Raw genomic sequence first — 19,878 nt, 5'->3', positions numbered from 1 at the left:
CAAAGATTATTCCCCCCAGTACAAGCAAAGCTCTCCAAAGTTGTTCTGCAACTTGTACGCATACCCAGGTGATGCATGTCTCTTGTTATGCGTCAGCCTCAATTTGTGTTAACAAGCAGGGAGAACAATTTTTTGAAGCCACCCTAACTAAAACTCATGCAGCAGGGGGGACCACTATTCATTATACTCCCATTCTCTTTGACCGGGGAGGAGAAGGCATATACACCAAGTTACAGTCAGCTGGATGCCAAGGCACTGTTGGTAAACCCTCCTGTTGGCCCATTAAGGCCCCTACAGGGGTCTCTGATGGTGGAGGACCCACTGATGCTGTCAAGCATCTTCAAATAATCAAACTTTTGAAACCACAAATCCCTGAGCTCACATATCATCCCTTAGTGCTGCCTAAATCCCAGCTCCCAGATTTAGATACCAATACATTAGATATTTTGGGAACTACCTTCTCCTTGCTTAATAATTCCAACCCCACCCTTGCTGGTGATTGCTGGCTCTGCATGACAACAGGGGCAGTCATGCCTATGGCGGTTCCTATCAATTCTATCATAGACAATGATAATACATGCCAACCTGGATTTCCTTTTAAAGTACAGCCTATAGGCACTTTTACATTATGTCTTTTTGGTGCCATGCAAAATAATACCTATGATATTGATGTTGGAGTTACTTCCTTTGGAAATTGCTCAACAGTAAAAAATTATTCCTCACCCACCCCATCTCTTTGTCCCCCCAATGGCACAGTTTTTATGTGTGGAGGAAACTCAGCCTTTCCCAGGCTTCCAGCGAATTGGACCGGTGGCTGTGTTCTTGCCTTATTACTCCCTGATATAACTATTGTCCCAGGAGATGAACCTCTACCCATTCCTAGCCTAGACACCTTAGTCAAAAGACACAGGAGGGCAATACAGGCCTTACCACTTACCAGCCTTGGAATAACAGCTGCTGTGGGCACAGGTACAGCTGGCTTAGGCACGGCTATACACTCTTACCATCGCCTATCTCAGCAACTTATAGATGATGTACAAACTCTATCAGGAACCAATAAGGATTTACAGGACCAGATAGACTCCCTGGCAGACGTGGTCCTTCAAAACAGACGAGGCTTAGATTTGCTGACAGCTAACCAGGGAGGTATTTGCTTGGCCTTAGGGGAACGATGCTGCTTTTATGCCAATAAATCAGGCATAGTACGGACTAAAATTAAGCAGCTTCAAGAAGATTTAGAAAAGAGACGAAGGGAACTATTTGAAAACCCGCTCTGGACTGGGCTTAATGGATTTTTACCCTACCTTCTTCCACTTTTAGGCCCTTTGTTGGGTTTACTTTTAATGATGTCCATAGGACCCTGCATTATAAACAGGCTGGTAGGGCTGGGGATGTGGCTCAAGCGGTAGCGCGCTCGCCTGGCTTGCGTGCGGCCTGGGTTCGATCCTCAGCACCACATACAAACAAAGATGTTGTGTCCGCTGAAAACTAAAAAATAAAATATTAAAAAAAATTCTCTCTCTCTCTCTCCCTCCCTCTCTTAAAAAAAAACAGGCTGGTACAATTTATTAAAGAACAGATTAATATTTTAGCCTCTAAGCCCATACAGGTTCACTATCATCGTCTGGAGATGGAAGACCGCGCTGCCAACATTTAATAGGATGTTCTACCCTTCTCACAGGCTTATTTCTTAAGTTTACATCCCCACAGATCTCCCTTTCTTAAAGTGTCCTTTTACCTGAACTCAAACAAGACCAAACCAAAAAGTAAATTGTATGGTATTTACTAATTACTGGCCAGTCATTTTGACTCTTGTTTTTTCCTTAGATTCTGTATTTTTTTTTGAGCTCATGGTTTTGATCCTATAGACAAGTTAATGTTTTCTGATCAGTTCTATTTTTGATCAACTGTGGAGTTTTTAAACATTGCAATGGAGATTTAAAAAAAAATTACAAGGCCTTGTGTATGTGTTACACTCGTGTTATGTGTTGTATGTCGGTATGTCTGTACGTGTGTATGTCCATATATCATGCAGTTATATGACAATTGGCAGATATACAAAGAGCGCTCAAAAAAAAAAAACACAATGGATCCAAATATCTTTGATTCACGTGATTCAAATGGTTCAATTTAAATTGGGTAAACAGATAAAAATAAAGATGTCTTTTAAATTAAGCTTATAAGTTTTTCTAGGTGTTCAAAAATAAAACCTAATAAAATGTTGATGTCTATGAAATAATTGCTTAAATTCAGAAATTTACAAGTATTGTTTCAAAATGTGAACAAAAAGAAGGTTAACAGACGAAAAAGAAAAACTAAAAGGTTCTGGATATGGATTTAATAGAGGGAAAATGTATTTCTGGATAAAAGGTCTATATGATTAAGTTAACAAAAGGGTTTAAGCAAGTGATAAAAAAGGTCTGTATAAATTGGTTATATGTGTAAGTTTTTAAAAATTATACAACTATGGTTAAACAACAACTGTTATTTTTCAATATTGTAATGTTATTTTTTTAAAAGCTAAACTTGGTTAATATAAAATCATCAATGTCATTATGGTGCTATTAATTCATATCTTCCAGGTATACAAGTCTGTAAGGTAGAAGCTTCAAAAGAGCATTATATCAAGCTGGTGTTCTGAAGTTGTATGGTAATTTTAGGCTTAAAAGAAAAACATGTTGGAGATTTATTTATATCATTTGTGTTCTCTAACTGGATTTGTTATCAATAAGATATGTAAAGTTCCATGTTACTTTACACTGAGATACAATTTAAATGTATTTTTAAGTTAATGGGAGCCTAATCTGTGTGAAGGTTTTATTGTACAACACAAAAGTACTTTGCTACTTTTCTACAAGAGGTTAAAAGCTTCCAGCCTTTCTTTAATTCATGTTTTAGATATGATATTATGTTGTGTTAGCTAATGTTCATGTAAACTTGAGCAACAATTTATGTAGGCTTTGTAAAATGATGTCTAAAAGACAAAGATTAGCTTCAGAATTATAGTACTTAAGATTTATAGAGTTCTGCTTTTCCTGAAATAAGGCTCTATGTCCCATCTCACTACATGTGAGAGCGACTATGAAAGAAGCAGACCAGATTTCAGTACATTTAAAAGTTGTGTCCAAAAGTTGGTTCTTGTCACGATTACCAGGATCTCAAACAGGGGATTATAATGTATAACTCTGCCAGAATTCAAGGTAGCTATTACATAAACTAAATATGTTTTTACCCTAGTTAATTTTAGTTTGTAGTTTGCTTATAGGTGGTCTAAGGATTGCTTGTTAATGTTTTACAGAGGTACTGATTTAAGAACACACAACCTGGGTTAATTTAAGATAAGGAGTTATCACCTACAGGATAGAGAGATAGACATTAAAGCCCAGTACTTTTAATATAAGGCTGTTAAAACTTATTTGCTGGATGTTTAAGATTAAGTTCTAAAATTAAAGTTAAATTAAAAGGGCCAAGAAAACCAATATTTGGCTCTTGCCCTCAGAGTCAGTCTGAGTCAGGGAATAGGGGACTTCTCCAAAGGACTCTGCAACTCTAGGCCACATAACCTCCTGAACAGGGAGATTAATGAGACCAGTGGAGGACAGAAAGCCAATCAGTGCATTTGCTGTGAAGAGGAGGGTCATCAGAAAAGGGAGACATCCCTGATGCTTCCGAGGGAAGCCATATCGTCAAGCAAGGCCTGGACCCATCCTAGCGCAAATGGCACTAGCAGAACTGAGAAGCTGCTGTAAGCTCCCCGAGGACTCCCAGGGAAACTCAGCTGACTGTTAACAATAGATAGAAACAAAAGTCAGTTTGACTTGCTTCATCTTAAACACTTAGCAAAGACAGTCAAAGCCAAAACACTGCTATTCCTGGGTATTTTAAATGATAATAATAGTTAAATGTAACTTCCAAAAATAAGTAAACTGGAGGCTGCAAAAGAGATTCTCAGACAGGAATGCCTGATAACCATCAAAAGGGACTGCCAGAATGGTTTTTAGTTTAAGGCCTTTATTTCTAACCTACACAGGTAGGCTTAATGTTTGCTAGAATGGTTATCCAGCCCTAAGTAACAGAATTAAAGATTTCTCTATCAGACATAGGCCGGTAAGGTATGGTCATATATTTTATATAAGGGGGAGATGCCAGGGACCAAAAGGGAGTTCTCCTTGAAAGAATAGCCTGACAGTTACAAGAAACAGCCCCCTGGGAGACATCGTGCCTGGGAGACACCCTGCAGCCATCCATCTCCCTGAGACATCCTGCGGCCATCTGTCTTCCTGAAACATCCTGTGTTGTTATCTCACCTTGTGAAGACTTCCAGCAACTGCCTATAAGAGAGCTTCCCCATCCCTAGCCCATAAATACCCCTGTGTGAACAATAAAAGTTTGCAGCTTCATCAGAACTTTTGTCTTGCTGTCACCTTCTGTGTCTCTTGTCCCTTCATTCCTCCCCATCTAGGTTCGCTGCCCACATTGATGTGTCCTGCCGGTTGGGACAGAGGTTTTAGCTCAGTGGTGGAGCACTTGCCTCACATATATAAGGCACTGGGTTTGAGTCTCAGCACCACATAAAAATAAATAAAAGTATTGTGTCCAAAAAAAAAAAAAAAAGATGTCATCTGACTCATAAAGGAAAAAGAGATAAGTGAGGCCCATCCCATATACTAAGCTATTGAAACTCCTTTTACTAGTTCTGTTTGGTCTATAAGATTTGACTGTTTTTAAGATTTTGTTATTGCAATGTTATGGAAAACTAAGTTACTAACATTCAGAAAGTAATAAACTGCAAAGAACATGTTTTTTTTTCCTTTTTTTTAATTTAGAATCTTGTTAACAATACATTAGCATCATTAATTAAAAAAAAACAACCATTTACACAGTAACTCAAAAACCAGTCATTTAAGAAAATATTGTGTACTTAACCACTATCAGAGAAACAGGTCCTCTCATTTGATTCCACTGGAAAGCCCACGTTTTTCCTGAACTTTGAGAGTCTCAGTCCTGAATAGATAATGAAGCATTCAAGTAAACAGTAAGGAGCTGTGTGAGTTTCTGAGGGACACTGCCTCAAAGGAGGTTCAGGAGCAGCCACAGTCCTCCAGTTTACCCAACATTGGGATGTTCCTGGGATGACCAGCATAGTTGCCTTTTCAAGAGCTTTGACAATTCATCAGCCTCAGGATTCGAGTGTTATGAAACATTCTTCCACATTAAAAAGACTTTATCCCATAGGAATTCATTCTTCATCGCTTCTCCAGCTTCTTGTACTTGGCTTCTATGTAAAGGAGAGGAGGGCATTACAGCTTTTAACAGTGGTTCTCAAAGATACTTTTTTCCTTTCTTTTTTTTTTCTTTAGCATTTCAAAGTAAATTCAGATATGCCTATTATATTTTTTTAATTCATTACTTTCATCTGTCCAAATATACAGATTATCAATTTATACAATTTGAAATAACAAGTCAAACATATGCACCCAGAATTGAGAGCCCAAAACAAGTTCACTAAGTTCTGTCAACAGCAGCTGCTTGGACAGCACCATTAGAATTAAGCAGAACTTGATCTATCAGAAAACCTTAATTAAGCACTGGAAACTGCCTTTCCAGATCCTATCCCAGGTGCCCTCTGCAGACTGGAATCCTGAGGAAGTATAAATATATTTTTCACCTTTTATATTCTTGGCCTTACTTTTCACTCCAGGAAAGCAATTTGGAAAGATATGGAGATTTAAGAGGTCATAAAATAAGCCTATTGCTGTGACATTTTCTTTTTCTTTTAAAAACTCAGAAGCACCTAATTCTACCTCATGCCTTCTACATGGTAAGGTTCACAGTGAAAATTTTCCAAATGTAATTGTAGGCAATGAAACTGATTGTTGATCACTACCCATGTCAAATCTCAGCCTGCACAAACTACTTTCTTGAAGTAGTCAACAATTATCAATGATGAAAATAAAATAATCTGTAACTGTTACCTAGGCTAAAAACAAACTCACTGTTTTTCACCAGGGATATAACAGACAGAGCCAGTGAGCAATAATAAAATACGAATTCTATCCTTAAGGGAATTAGTCTTTCAAGTAAACCTTTGGTTGACTATTCCATTTTTTACAGACGTACATATCTACATTATTAAAGATGACTCAGCATACTAGCCCACAAAAAGATTGACCATTGTAGTCAAACAGACTGGATTTGGAATATGGCTCATTCATATGCTTTACTAATTTTGTGTCCTTAAACAGGTTTCTTAACCTCTTAAACCATGTTTTTCTCCCCTGTGGAATAGGAAAAAATAAAAAATTATGTACTTACCTCACATATAAAAGATAAAAAACATAATACATACATGTAAAGAACTAAGAACAGTGCCTAGTAGAGTATTAAAATCATTAAGAATAGGAGCGGTTCTTTTTATTAATAATAATGATAAGGCTTTAAAGGAGGATTATAAGTACTCTATAAATGTTAAATATTGTATTAGTTAAGGGCAAACTGGTAAGAGATACTCCTTATTAAATCAAAACAGAAATAAAAATGGTTACCCAGTTTTTTTGAATATGCATCCAGCTTGTAGGCTGCCTGCTCAAGAGCTGCTACTTGCTCCTCAATTACATTGATCTGATCCAGATAAGGCTGTAGTCCAGCATCTTTAAAACAAATCACATATTTATACATCTTCAACAACAAGAAGTTTAGAAAAAGAGGGGGAAAGTAAGAATGTTAGTGTCTCTCTAGATATGCCTCAGATAGACTAGGTGGAGACACATGGTTCTCATCATTAACTAGGTAGATGCTTTAGAGGATTATGCCTAACTAATCAAGCACAATCATGACCTAGCCAAAATAAGTCATTCTCATCTATTAATTTTCCTTTCTTATTAATTTATTGTTCTCAAACAATCTGTTAATGATTCAGTTTCTTGGGCACTCCCACACTAAGCAAGGATGACCTACTGACAAAAACACAAATATAAGTCAATGAAAAAATATATTTGACCACTCTAAATTAGCATTTTCCATTTATAGATTTTTTTGTTTTCTATTTATAGAACAATCCTTTATGGATTTCAATGTTAAATCAGTTCACTAATATCTGATTACCCCTTTGTTGCCCCTTCCCCTTCCAGGAATAAACTTACAAAATCAAAATTTGGAAGCACATATAACCATCCCACTAAAGCATGGTGATCTTCAGAATGAAAGAAATTCACCTTGACTCGGTAATTCATTTTTAGAAAACAAGCTTCCAAAAGATAGGGATGCCATGTTTACTCTCTCCTTCTTCTAGGTCCCAAACATAAAAGAACATTAAATACAAACATGTTTAATTATAAAAATTATTACTTACACTTCTGGTTTAAGTCCTTTAAGTTTCTACTAATGTTTATAGCAATATCTTTCATTTCAAGATACTTCAAGCTGGTTAGTTTATTCATATTTTCCAGGAGTTTATAGTCTTCACTGGTGGCTTTAAAATAAATAGAAAATGTGATGCCTTTAAAAATCTGTCTTATATCTTTGAAATGTGGAATTTTAGGCCAAATGTTAGTTCAAGGCAGAACCTAAAAAATGTCAAAGGAGTAGCCCACTTTTCCCTTCTTTTTCTTTTTTAGGAAAGAATTATTACCCAAAGCAAATTTTATTACAAGGCTCAAAGAATACAATGTGAAAGACCACTGAGCTTGAACTAGACCCCAATTCCTTAAAAAAAAAAAAAAAAAGCAGTCTTTTGTTGTGAAGCTGCAGAGTGCAACCATAGTCATCACTCACAAATTTTGAGCAGCTCACTTTAGAGCTATGACACTTATACTCAGCCTATATACTCTGAATATCTAAGTAGAAACTCAGGCAGTAATCGGTAAACTGTTTAAATCAAACAAGATCTAAAAGGTGAAAGTTGGGGCTATAGCTTAGTGGTAGAGTATGAGCGTGCACACTCGTGCACATGCACATACACAAAGACCCAGAAGGTTCAGGTTCGTGGTTAGAAAGGGAAATGATAAATTCATGTACTAAGAAGCGGGAGGTGATATAATACTGGTATAGCATGAAAATATACCTCTTAGTAACTTGTTCATTACTATGTATAATTCTTTCATTTTATGCAGTGACTTTTCCAAATCATTTGTTTCCCATATTCTCAATTCTCTTCCCGTTCCCCACCCAAAATAACCATTCCTCTGCTCCAATTTTCCCAAAAGCCAAATTCACTAACAAAGTGCTTCAATCCCTCTGCTTTACTCTTAAATTTCTCTGTACCTTCTCAAGAAGCAAAAGATCCTATTCTAAGACATCTCCTCTTGTGCTTTCGAACCCAAACCCTTCTACTTCTTCAGGCCTCTCTCACAATCATCTTCTCTAACTTACATTTCCAAACTCTTTCTCCATCCTGGCACCTTTCTCTCTATCTAGAAATATATTTAGGTTTCCTCCAGTTCAAAAGCACACCTTCTTTCCCCTCACATTTACATTATTTGCTCAGTAAAGTAATGAGGCTGTACTGTTAAAACATTTTAAATAGTAGCCAATACTCACTATTCTTTCCTCACCATTCACTTATGTAAACCCATGTAATCTGGTCTCTGCCCCCACCATCCAAAGAAATTACAAGCACTAAGGTCACTGGTGTCCTAACCACCAAATTCATGGCATTTCTTAGGTCTGATACTCCTAAACCTTTCCATTTTATCTGATGCTACCACTCTCACACACTTTGGAATAGTATCAACAAGGCAACTGTTGCCTTGGTATTTTACTATGCTGACTCTTAAAAAAATTTTTTAAACATTTTTTAGTGTCGATATACCTTTATTGTATTTATTTATACGCAGTGCTAAGAATCAAACCCAGTGCTTCACACATACTAGGCAAGCACACTACCAGTGAGCTACAAACCCCAGCCCCTCATTCAACCTCTTTAAGTATCACTTCTCAACTTTTTCTCAGCTATTACACATAACTGATGTTTACATGGGTAGCACATTCCCAGAGCTAAAATAGTTTCCTTTCTAACTCAAAAAAGCATTTGCGCAAGTAATGACAATAATGGGGAAACAATAATATCCTTAAAATTAGTTTTGTAATAAATAAATCATTTGGAATCTTTGGTACTTTAAGTACTGTTATTAAAAACAAACTAATTGCCTCATACAGACATTCCCTGAGATTTTAGTCTATGTCCTTAAGAAGGGTATCTCTAAGCTCTTTCTTGGTGATCTCACAGCTTCTACTCACATCACTATGCAGGTGACTCTTTAATCTGTTGCTTCTGCTCTGATCAATTTCTAAGCTTTGGCCTCACATGTGCAAGTCACCTGAGTGTCTTGAGAGAAGTCACCTGAATGTTCTGTAATATCTACAAGCAGTCAAACCAAAACTGAAAACAGTTTTCACACTAAACATGTTTCCTCTTTCTGGCTTCTCTATTTTGGTTGATGACACTACTTAGGCTTACAAACCTCAGAAACATCCTAGGCTGCTAAATACCTACTTCAACAAGTCCTATAAAGTCTACTTCTGTGATATTCTTGCATCTGCACTCTTTTCCATTCCTTTTACCATCACTTTGCCTCAGACCATCATTACTTAATTTTCTGACTCTCCTCCACACGCATGTCATGTGTCCTCCTAGAAACACACACAGGACCAAAAATTAACTACGTCTCAAAGTATGAATTACCCAATTCTCCGACCAACCTAACAGGTCCTTAAACCTACAGGTCACTCCCCATTCCCCAATTTTATTTCTGCTAAATACATCTTCTGTTTTAGTCAAACTGCTTGCTTATTCCACTTCATACAATAATTGAATCATTTCCCCACTTTCCACCACTCATTCCCTTCAGCATCCTGTTCAAAGTACACCTCTCCCAGGGAAATACTTCTTGATTAATATCGCTGGATGTTAACCTCACCCCCACCCCGTCACTGTAACACTACAGGATGCATCAGAGTTGTATTAACAGGTATTGCATGTGTTTTTGAAAGTGGTTTGTAAGTTTCTCCAGGGAAGGAATGAAGTTCTTTCCCTCCCATTCATGACCTCCCCAGACTTCCAACTGGCAGGTCTTAGTGCATTGCAGGTAAGAAAGGCAGCCACCGACTGTGGCTGCTAAAACACTTCCCAGGTCTCTGCAAAGCCAAACCCAGCCCCAGTGGGTGGTGCACAACACCACCTCAGTCAACCCGGTCCGCGCCTCACCCGTCAGTTCTCCAGTCAGGTAAGTGGCCATTTTGGAGAACATGTCCCGGCAAAGCTCGGTGATGTCAGCCTCGGCGGGCTCCTTTGCTTCCTCAGCTGTCTCCACGGCGGCATCGTCTGGGCCAAAGGAGAATGATTAAGTGGCTTGCCCCACACCGCGTCCTAATCCAGACAAGCAGCATCTTCCCACATCCCTCCGCACCTATCTTCCATCAAGTCGGCCTCACTCTCCACCTGCCACATTTCCCCCTCGCTTCGTCCTTGCACCAGTGACATGCCAACTCTGCTCCTCTGCACCGACCCCTCCCCCATACTGGATCCTCGGACTAAAACAACTCAGTGGCTCTGACAGGACCTGTGCACCCCTCCGCCCTGCCCACCCCTGCGACTGCACAGCAGCCCCGTCATCTCGGGGCTCCCGGCAGGACGCTTCACTCCTGGACTCCCACCGGACACTTCATTTCCATCTACGCCGGGTACTGTTTCCATCTCGCCGGATACCTCGAGTGGGCTCCTCGCGTCTCGGCGCTGTGACAGCCTCAGCCGCCGCCGCCATGCCGGCCCAGCGCTGCTTCCGGTTCTGGGTGTCTGCGCGTGCGCACCGGGCGTGCCCCGCCCCGGCAGCCCTGCCCTTCTGAGTCACTCCTTGAATAAATGACTCTTAGCAAAGCATCTGCAGGAAAACCAGAATTGAAGCCAAGATTGCCTGTCTTGAATCGATCTGCTGCCGAGAGTCTGGACGTCTGGGACTGAGGATGCACTCATCCCTAACACCGCACTCTGGAGCGCTCACTTGGCTTGTACTGGGGGTAGTCCATGCCGAGTGGCTTACTGACCCTGTCACTGGAGACTCCTTACTTCCTCCCCAGAGGCTCTGCACCCTGGCAGGTGTTAGCGACCAAAATATTGCTTGTGCAGGGAGTCTTATTCAGGCTTTGGAAAACCTTCAAGTCTTGATCCCTGACCCTAAATACTCACCTTCTCAGTGTCCTGGATTAATACCAATTCAATGATCCCAGTTTCTTTTAAGTGCAGGCTGGCACCTGCTTCTCTTTTGATACACACTTTGTGTGTGTGTAGGGGGGTGGGGGCTTTCTTATTCTGAGACAGGGTCTCGAAAGTTGTTTAGGGTCATGCTGATTTGCTGAGCCTTTTATTTTGCGATCCCCCTGCTTCAACCTCCTGAGGCTCTGGGATTACAGGCCTATAGGCCACAGCACCTGGCAGATACAACCTTTTTTGAAGAGAGCTTGAAACGTAACTTTTTAGGGTTGAGGATATACTCTGGTTGTTTTAATTGCATTTAACAATTTCATGAGTTTCCTAGGTGTATAGAGTACTTAGTGGGATGGGAGAACAGAGATGGGGGGGGGATTGAATGAGAAAAAGTGACTGGGAAGCAATGCAAGGTGTAAAATGAATAAGGGTAAAGGTCGCAAGAAAGGGAAGAGTTACAAGTGTCAGGATATAGGGTCATGGTCACTCAGAATCTTAGTGTAGGTGTTTCTTGCCTTATCCCTAGTCATTGTCCCTCTGCATGCACAAACATACATGCAAGCTACCCCCACCTCCAACCCCTCTTAATCTGACTTTTTCCCCCACTGAGAACTGGGTCTCCCTAAGTCATCTGTCTCAATTCTTCCATATGGAACAATCATAATACCCTCCATTTCAAACCATTGCTACAAGCCAAAAGTTCTTATTTCAGGACTCCTGAGGCAGCCCATCTCCTTCATGTTGTCACTGCTCCTACCCCATACTTTCAAGAGAGTATGAACATATCCCAGACCAAGCATATAATGGCTTGCAGTTCCATACTCTTTTCTTACTGCTATAGTCCCAGAAGCAAATACAAAACCTGGTTTTCTGAAAGAGTTTTATTGATAATCACCTGGGAAACCCACATTATCCTATGGAAAAATAGAATCAGAGTCTAACACATATTCCAAAGATGTCTGAATCCTGAGGTCATTTTCTTGCCTAATTCCCTTCAGGCTCCATTTCATCTTCTGAATTACAGCCCCCTCAATTCCTAGTGTTAAGTGGAACTCCAAGAGGCAGAATTCTCCGGAAAAGCCTTTGTTGACTTTGCTATGGCAGAGCACCACTCTAACAACTCTGCAATTTTGGAATATTACCTCATCAGAATCTACTCACCTCTAAGGCTCCCCCTTCTCTTTTACATGGAATCTCTATAGGCGAATACAAGAAACCCATGGATGCTAGCAATAGAGATCTAGATGCACAAATAAGAGTAAGATTTACTAGCAAGTACAGCTAGACACAACCTACTCTCTTGGCTTCTATCTTTTTCACAAATCATGTCTGTCTAGGTGCTTAGGGAGAGTCCTTACCCTCCATTCCTTTATCCTGTTTGTTATTGACATGGTTTTATTACTATTGCAGAGCGAAGTGTACATGCAGTAAGAAGCCCAGTTGGAAATGTCATTTCACAAAGCTATGTGGCTACACACAGAAACACTGAATCCAAAACCTAAACATGATGCCCAGCTACACACAGTAACATTGGCTGAAGAGGCCAGGTAAAGGGTGGGACTAAGCAGCATCCATGTGGGAACTACTGCCCTAGAAGTGGAGAGCATGTAGAGAAGAAGCCTCTGCGGAGACAGAGAGAGAGAGGAGCCTGCTACTGATGCTTTAGGACCCCTCCTCCATTCTCCTGGACTTCCTATGGGGCTGGAGTCACAGCTGAAGCTAGCTGCAGGTGTTCCCAAATTGCTTGATCCTCCTGTTGGAATAAAAAAAAATAAATTATCTTAAGGAACAATATGTTTCCCACCTTTCTTTTCTCTGGATCTGATTACAGATAATCCAGACTGCTAGAGACTGAATGTTTTTGTTTCACAAATTCATATATTGAAATACTAGCCCCTAATGTGATGGTATTAGGAGGTGAGACCTTTGGTAAATGATTAATGTGGAACCCTCATGAAGGGGATTAGTGCCCTTATAAAAGAGAGTTCCCAGCTGGGTGCAGTGGGGCACAACTGTAATTCCAGGGCTTGGGAGGATAAGGCAGAAGGTTTGCAAGATCAAAATCAGCCTCAGCAACTTATCAAGGTCCTAAGCAATTTAACAAGGCCCTGCCTCAAAGTTTAAAAATAAATAAATAAGGACTAGGGATATGGCTCCATGGTTAAGCAACCCTGTGTTCAGTCCCTGATACTGAAAAAAAAAGGGTGGGGGGAGAGTTTCTCTTGTTCCTTCTACCATGTGAGGGCACAGCAATCTATGAACCAAGAAGCAAGCCCTCACCAGATACTAAATCTGCTACCACCTTAATCTTAGACTTCTTGGCCTCCCAAATTGTGGGAAATATATTTCTGTTGTTTGCAAGCCACCTAGTCTATGATTGTTACCACAAGCAAAACAGACTTAAACACAGACCTTGCTTAGAGGCCAAGGCAGGCCTTAGGCCAGGGCAACAACTTGCAAACCTTTCCTACATCATCACCTCCACTGATATGCTGACAACTATGAACATGTTTCCCTAGGACCCTGAAAACATAGGTCTTTCAAAAATGTTCTACTCTTTCCACCACTGAGGAGCTGGGTGTGGTGGCCCATGTCTGTAATCTCAGTGTTTGGGAAAGCTGAAGCAAAAGGATCCCAAATTTAAGACCAGTTTGGAAAACTGAATAAGACCCTGTCTCAAAATAAAATTTAAAAAATGTCTGGGGATGTAGCTCTGTAGTAAAACACCCCTGGGTTCAATCCCCAGTGTCACAGACAGACATACACATACACAAAAAATCTCCCGGCCCCTAAATGAGTGGGAAAAGATAGTAGCATTCATCTCTGGAGAACTTAGAGGACCCAGATCATGGGCCACTCACCACTGCTGGGGAGGAAGTCAGACACCCCTTCTTCTCCAGCATCTTCAGCTTTGAGCCTACAGCATCAACCTGAGACACAACTCCCTCCAGAACAGTCTCCAGCTGCAGAACTCTCCTTGTGAGCCTGTGAAGAATTGAAGAGTGACCAAGGGAGCAGATCATTGGGGAGATGGGTGTCTATAGGGACAGAAATAACAGAATGATGTATTTGAATGGGAATAAGGAAGGTGTTACCCAACCTTGTAGGGAGAATCACAGGGAAGCAAAAGTTCTCCCTGGACTAGGACAGGGAATTGGAAGTTGTGGAAAGAAACTCAATATAGGATATTACAGACACAGCTACCCTGGGCTCCTGGATTCACGTACAAGTAGAATTCTTCTCCGCAAACCCAGCCTTCTGCTCTGGCAGCCTCTGGGCCCAACTTGCTCATTGGGCTCTGCACAGTTGCCTGACCCAGGTTTTCAATCTCAGCACTGAGGGCCACCTGATCAGGAAGTCAGAGGTTAGAGGGGATAAGATGATTCTGGGAAGGCATCAGCTCCTATTCTATTACCTGCTCTAATGAGCTCTGGGCTTCAGTTCTTTCTATCCCTCTTCCCTCCCAAACTGGAGACAATAGGGTCAGGATGGTGCTGGATTAATTTCTGGAGAGGGAGTCACTTCCCAAAGAAACAAAATGTGAGCTCTTCAAAATCTTAATTGAGGTGTTCACTGGAATCCAACTCCATTCCGGAGAGGAGAGACAGTACCAAAATTTTTCATCCTTTCTCTCTGGGCTGCTATCACCCTGGCCTTGATTTTTTTAGTCTATAGTGGATACGGATGGAGCAGGCTGAGTAGGAACAGCTGAGGAACTGAAAATCCCAAGGAAGAAGCAGATCTTCAGAGGGAATTGTCAGGGCAACTGGTCCATTTTTCCTAAGTCTTTGTTTTACAGTACTTGTTCTCAACCTTGGTTATGCATTGGAATCACCTAGAAAGCTCTAGAAAGTATTGAAGTACGGGCCTCACTCCCACAGCCTCTGATCTAATTGGTCTAGAACGTGTGGCCTGAGTATAAGGATTTTTAAAGGTTCCTCGGGATATATAATGTGCAACAGTATGAGAATCACTATTCTCGAGAGCTCTTTCCTGCTCATCTATGGGTACATTTTCAGTTTGGGTTTGTGATCCAGGCATGTTGGGGAGAGAGGAAGGGGAGCAACATCCTTATACTGAGTCCCCACCAGCCAGCCCTGCTCACTCTCTCCTCCTCCAGGTCCTGTCGCATTTGTTCCTGCTCCTTCTCATCCAGAATGTGATTCCCATCCTGGTCGAACCTGGCGAAGGCAGCTGTGAGCTCAGTGATCTCATGCTCTGCATGCCCCAGCCTGAGGAGAACAGGATCATGAAATGACTTCTGTCTTGTTGAGGGTGTGATCACTCAACTATGGATTCCTTACCCTTTTATTAGCCTCTAGTTAGAGTCTTGATCTCTAAGGCTGGGGTTGTGTGGCTCAGTGATAGAGCATTTGCCTAGCATTGTGAGGCCCTGGTTTCCATCCCCAGCACCGCTACCACCACCACCACCCAAAGCAAAAGGAGAGTCTTGACTGAGTCTTGCTTTCTGGGAATGAAGAGGATCACACAGGAAAGCCAGAATCCCTCAAATCTAGCAATTTTACCTCCAATAAATTGCTTGAATCGATTTCTTTTTCCTGCCCTGACTCCTGATGACTAGATTTAGGGCCTCATGATCTCCTATGGGGGTTATTGCCACATCTCTTTGCCTCTAAACAATCGGCTATTCCCTACGCCCAGCTACCCTTTACTTCCTGCTCCTGAAATCCATCATCCTTCAATATACAACTAGAGTAACTAACATTTTAAAACACAGGTCTAATAGCTATCTATGGTGGCTCATGCCTATAGTCCCAGATACTTGTGAAGCTGAAGTAGGAGGATTACTTGAGTCCACAAGTTTGATAGGAGTCTAGGCAACATAGTGAGACTCTGTCTCAAAAAAATAAGTAAAATAAAATGCAAGTCTAGATATACCCCTTCCCCGCTTAAAAATGTCTCCTGGGCATCCTAGTGTGTGGATAGATTTGATGTTCAAGGCCTTTCCCAAAGTGGCCCTTGCCCATTTCTCTGACCTCATCTCCTGCTATAACCCATCTTTTATTTGAAACCTTAGCAATGCTCAGCTACTTATTTCTCTTCTATGAATTCTTAGTTTCACACTCCTATGCCTGTGTATATGACTTAATGTCTCAGAAGGCCTTCCTCTTCTTGTCCACTCACAAGCTATTCATCCTCCAAACTTTAAGAAATAACCTCTTCCAGGAAGCCAACCCTTAAGCCTAAATAGAATTGGTAACTCTCTTTTTTCCATGTGCCCTCTCTTTTCATGTCACTTCTGTGATTTGATTTATGTTCCTATGTGTCTATTAGCTCCTACAGGACAAAGGCTTTGTCTCGTTTAATTGTGTTGTCCCCTACTCAGTTCCTGGTCCACAACTGTTATTCCCAATGTGTTTGTTCAATGTTTTGTGGACTGAGGCATTTATACAATAATGAGGAATTATGTTGTTTTACACCAAGAGTTGTTCAGAAAGGTCCAGGATGTTATAGACTATGGCCAGATACCTTGGTCTCTGAAAGAAAACAATTCTGAAGGTAAGGATAAAAACCCATGGGCAAAGGTCAGAGGCCCACAGACCAAGGCTAAAAGCTTATAGACAAAAGATGTATAGTTGATAATCAAGAACTTATTGACCAAAATAAAGAAAATTGAATGCCTGGTTGCTCACTCCATCAAGGTTTTGGTGAAATCCTCAAACTGGATCTCCTGCTCTCCACCCTGCAGAACCTTCTGTACATCGGAAACCCGTTCCTTCTTCAGATGCAGCCGTAGGAGGGTCTTGTTGTAGCTCTGAAAGGGAAAGGAAACAGGCAAAATTCCCCATAGACATCTCATCATCCTTGGATTCCTCCTCCACCCAAAATATGTCAGGCTTTCAGGGAAAAGTCAAAAGGGCAGCATAGGCTTCTATGACCGCCAGAAATAGATCGTTCACAGAGGCAGATGCAGAGAGGAACTCAAGGAGACTGCATAGTCACCTGTTTTAGGAGGTCAGAAAGTTGCAACTCATCCTTCTGTCCAGCCAACTCCTCCTTGACCTCTGAGTATGTGTCATTGATGATAGCTAGGAACATGTTCTGGAGGATAAAGTGGGGACATGGGTCCTCACCCTCAGACCCATTAAAAACATTGAACTCATGCCACAGACACATGTTCTAAAGGGCCCAATGGTCCCAACCTCAGCTTTGTAGCCCACCCTGCCTCTCAGGGTCGGAGAGCCCAGCCTTTCAGCACATTTCTGTTAGGGATGGATCTTGCTGCCTCATCAACCCAGCATTCTCATTCTCAGTTGCTGCATAATCTTTCTGACACAGATACTCCAACATGCCACTTGTTGAAGCTAGGAACTTCTTCTCAAGATGAGAGTAGAACTGTGCTCTCTTTACCATCTATTCCCCAGTTGGTGTCTGTATCCCCAGTGATTGATCGAACAAAGAAACTTCTTGGGCTTAGGACACAGTTCAGAGGCAGACCACTTGCCTAGCATGTACAATGCCCTGGGTTTTATCCCTAGAAATGAAAGAAAAAGAAGGAGGAGAAGGAGAAGGGGAGGAAAAGAAGGGAAGAAGGAGGGAGGAGGAGGAGGTTGGAAGGTGGAGTGAGAAGAAGAAGTAGTAGAGGAGGAAGAAGAGAGTTAGTGGGGAGAAAGAGAGAGAGAGAGAGAGACAGACAGACAGACAGACAGACAGACAGACAGACTTGCTGACCATGTTAATAAAAATCAAATCTAGATCCCAGATATTTCCCAGTTGGCAGGGAGAGAAAACAACCACCAAATCATGACAGTAGAAATCAGTAAAAGCAATAAAAGGTCTCCAAAGGAAGGATCATCTTGGGAAAATAGGCATAGAAGCTTCTAGGGGCAGCTACTTCTCAGGAGGCAATTCCCTGTCCTTTTCCATCCTTGGAGGGTAGGAGTTTGATTTTCCTTCAGGGAAGAAAACCTCCTGACTATGTTGGACATGCTGACCACATTAGCCAGCTCTGGGAAGGTTCAAAGGAATGTCCCCCACCACATGCACACATGCACTCTCTGTCCTTGATTAAAGTAATAACCCATCATAATCCTGAGTAGGGTACAGAAGGGGTCAAAACTCTACCCTGGATGCTCCCTACGTTACCACCCGTATCCCCCAGGGGGATCCTCAGCAAGAGCACAAAGAAGACGAAGAAGACGTAGGTGACAAAGTAGGCAGGGCCCAGGATGCGGTTGGCATTGTTGATAGCATTGTAGTCAAAGTCCCCAAGAATTATCCGAAACTGAGTGAAACTGAGAGACCAAGTCTGGGCTTCACCCAGAGCCTAAACAAACTCTAGCCCCAATCCATCTCCTATCCCACTTAACTAACTTCAGACAGACCCATCACTCCACCTCTGACCCAATCTGATACAAAATAGGTTAGTAAATTACTTGAGCATTCACCTGGGCTTCTTGAGACTTTAACCCAGACACCTTAAGGAGAGACATGCCCACATGTGTCCCCCATTTTCCCCAAGGAGCTGGAAGGTGAAGGGCAGAGGGTAAAGAGTGGGATACACACATGCACTTGATGAAAGTGCTAAAGTTTTCCACTTGAGTCCCAAAAAGCAGGTAGCCAAGCTGGGCATAAGCAAAGAAAACAATGAAGAACATGACGGCAAAGCCCAGGATGTCCTTGGCACAACGGGCTAGTGTAGATGAGAGCTGGGTCATGGTTTTGTTGAAGCTGATGTACTTGAATATCTGCAAAAGCCATGACAAATGCAGTGGTGAAGAAAAAGTGAAAAATGTAAAAAAAAAAAAAAAAGCCCATCCCAGGGGAACTATGGAGGCCACAGAAATTAACAAATGAGATAGGTCTGAAGGAGGGGAGAGTAAGTGCCCTAAGGCAGGTCTGGGAGAGGAGAGCCCCATGTACCTTGATCCAAGCAAAGAAAAGATTGACAGCATTCATGTTGTTGTACTGTGTCTGCCAGAAGGCCAGGAACTCAAAGTCAGCATATGTGTTTGGCTGCTGCAGGAGCTTACCCATCAGCCGATTCACCTCCAGGGTTCGGAACATGTGGAAACCCATGGCCATAATGGAAAGCTGTCACACAGGGATCAAGGGGTTGTCAGGGAGTCTCAAGGGAAGTTCAAAGGTGAGGTCCCACAAGAGAGATGGGGCAGTTAAGACAGGTGGGCTAGAAACACCCCTCCCTGCTGAGGTGTTCACTAGCTCAGGTTTAGATAAAGCCAGAGAGGGTGATTGAGAGCAATTTGAGTGTTCTAAAGCCCAAGAGAAGGCTTTAGGGCCAGTGGCAAATGTATAAGGCCACAGGGAACCAGAGTCAAGAAAAATATTTCTCCCACCCCCACCACTTTCAAACCTTGATCAGTTTATAGATGAAAATGAAGGAGCAGAATATTTGAACAGAAAAGAAAAGGCAGGGCTTTCAGGGGGACAGGTCATAAGGGCAAAAAACAGGAGAGGAAAGAATATCAAGTGTGTAAAAAGCAGAGGCCTAGACCACAGGAGAGGAGAGGACATGTAGGAGATAGGGTCCCCCAAGGGCTGAGTCAGGGAACCTCACCCTCTCACCCAGGGAGCTGTGGCACAGTGATTTGACCCGAACTCAGAAGGAGGGCTCAGTCTTCAAAAGGAAAAACTTGGAGCTCCCACCAAGATGGATGCCCCTCCTTCCCCAGTATGTTCCATATCCCAAACATTTG

General features: G+C 41.8%; 2 protein-coding genes across 4 annotated transcripts in view; both read right to left on the bottom strand.

The window, feature by feature from the left end:
- Positions 1-5,191: 5,191 nt before the first annotated feature.
- Positions 5,192-10,831, bottom strand: Bloc1s2 (biogenesis of lysosomal organelles complex 1 subunit 2). 2 transcript variants are annotated; one of them, XM_078027139.1, is made up of 5 exons: positions 10,706-10,831; positions 10,205-10,321; positions 7,352-7,471; positions 6,546-6,650; positions 5,192-5,278 (listed from the first exon to the last, which is right to left on the bottom strand). In XM_078027139.1, the coding sequence occupies exons 1-5, from the start codon at positions 10,758-10,760 to the stop codon at positions 5,247-5,249; spliced, it is 429 nt and encodes a 142-aa protein (XP_077883265.1). In that variant the 5' UTR covers positions 10,761-10,831; the 3' UTR covers positions 5,192-5,246. The 2 variants fall into 2 exon arrangements, with proteins under 2 accessions (XP_077883265.1, XP_077883294.1); XM_078027168.1 differs by having other exon boundaries at positions 10,654-10,794.
- A 1,232-nt stretch (positions 10,832-12,063) lies between these two features.
- The window catches only part of Pkd2l1 (polycystin 2 like 1, transient receptor potential cation channel), a 97,618-nt gene continuing 89,803 nt past the window's right edge, over positions 12,064-19,878 (bottom strand). For both annotated transcript variants that reach the window (XM_078027215.1, XM_078027275.1), the window contains 9 exons: positions 19,085-19,255; positions 18,728-18,909; positions 18,337-18,456; positions 17,165-17,264; positions 16,855-16,976; positions 15,306-15,432; positions 14,428-14,546; positions 14,062-14,185; positions 12,064-12,953 (listed from right to left, as the gene is read on the bottom strand). In XM_078027215.1, coding sequence (XP_077883341.1) covers positions 12,894-12,953; positions 14,062-14,185; positions 14,428-14,546; positions 15,306-15,432; positions 16,855-16,976; positions 17,165-17,264; positions 18,337-18,456; positions 18,728-18,909; positions 19,085-19,255 — 1,125 coding nt within the window. In that variant the 3' untranslated portion in view covers positions 12,064-12,893. The remainder of the gene's footprint in view (positions 12,954-14,061; positions 14,186-14,427; positions 14,547-15,305; positions 15,433-16,854; positions 16,977-17,164; positions 17,265-18,336; positions 18,457-18,727; positions 18,910-19,084; positions 19,256-19,878) is intronic.

This window comes from Ictidomys tridecemlineatus, chromosome 1 (genome assembly GCF_052094955.1).
Source record: "Ictidomys tridecemlineatus isolate mIctTri1 chromosome 1, mIctTri1.hap1, whole genome shotgun sequence".
Lineage (NCBI taxonomy): Eukaryota > Metazoa > Chordata > Mammalia > Rodentia > Sciuridae > Ictidomys > Ictidomys tridecemlineatus.
Note: the sequence above shows the minus strand (reverse complement) of the source record. Positions and strands in the feature narration are given on the sequence as shown.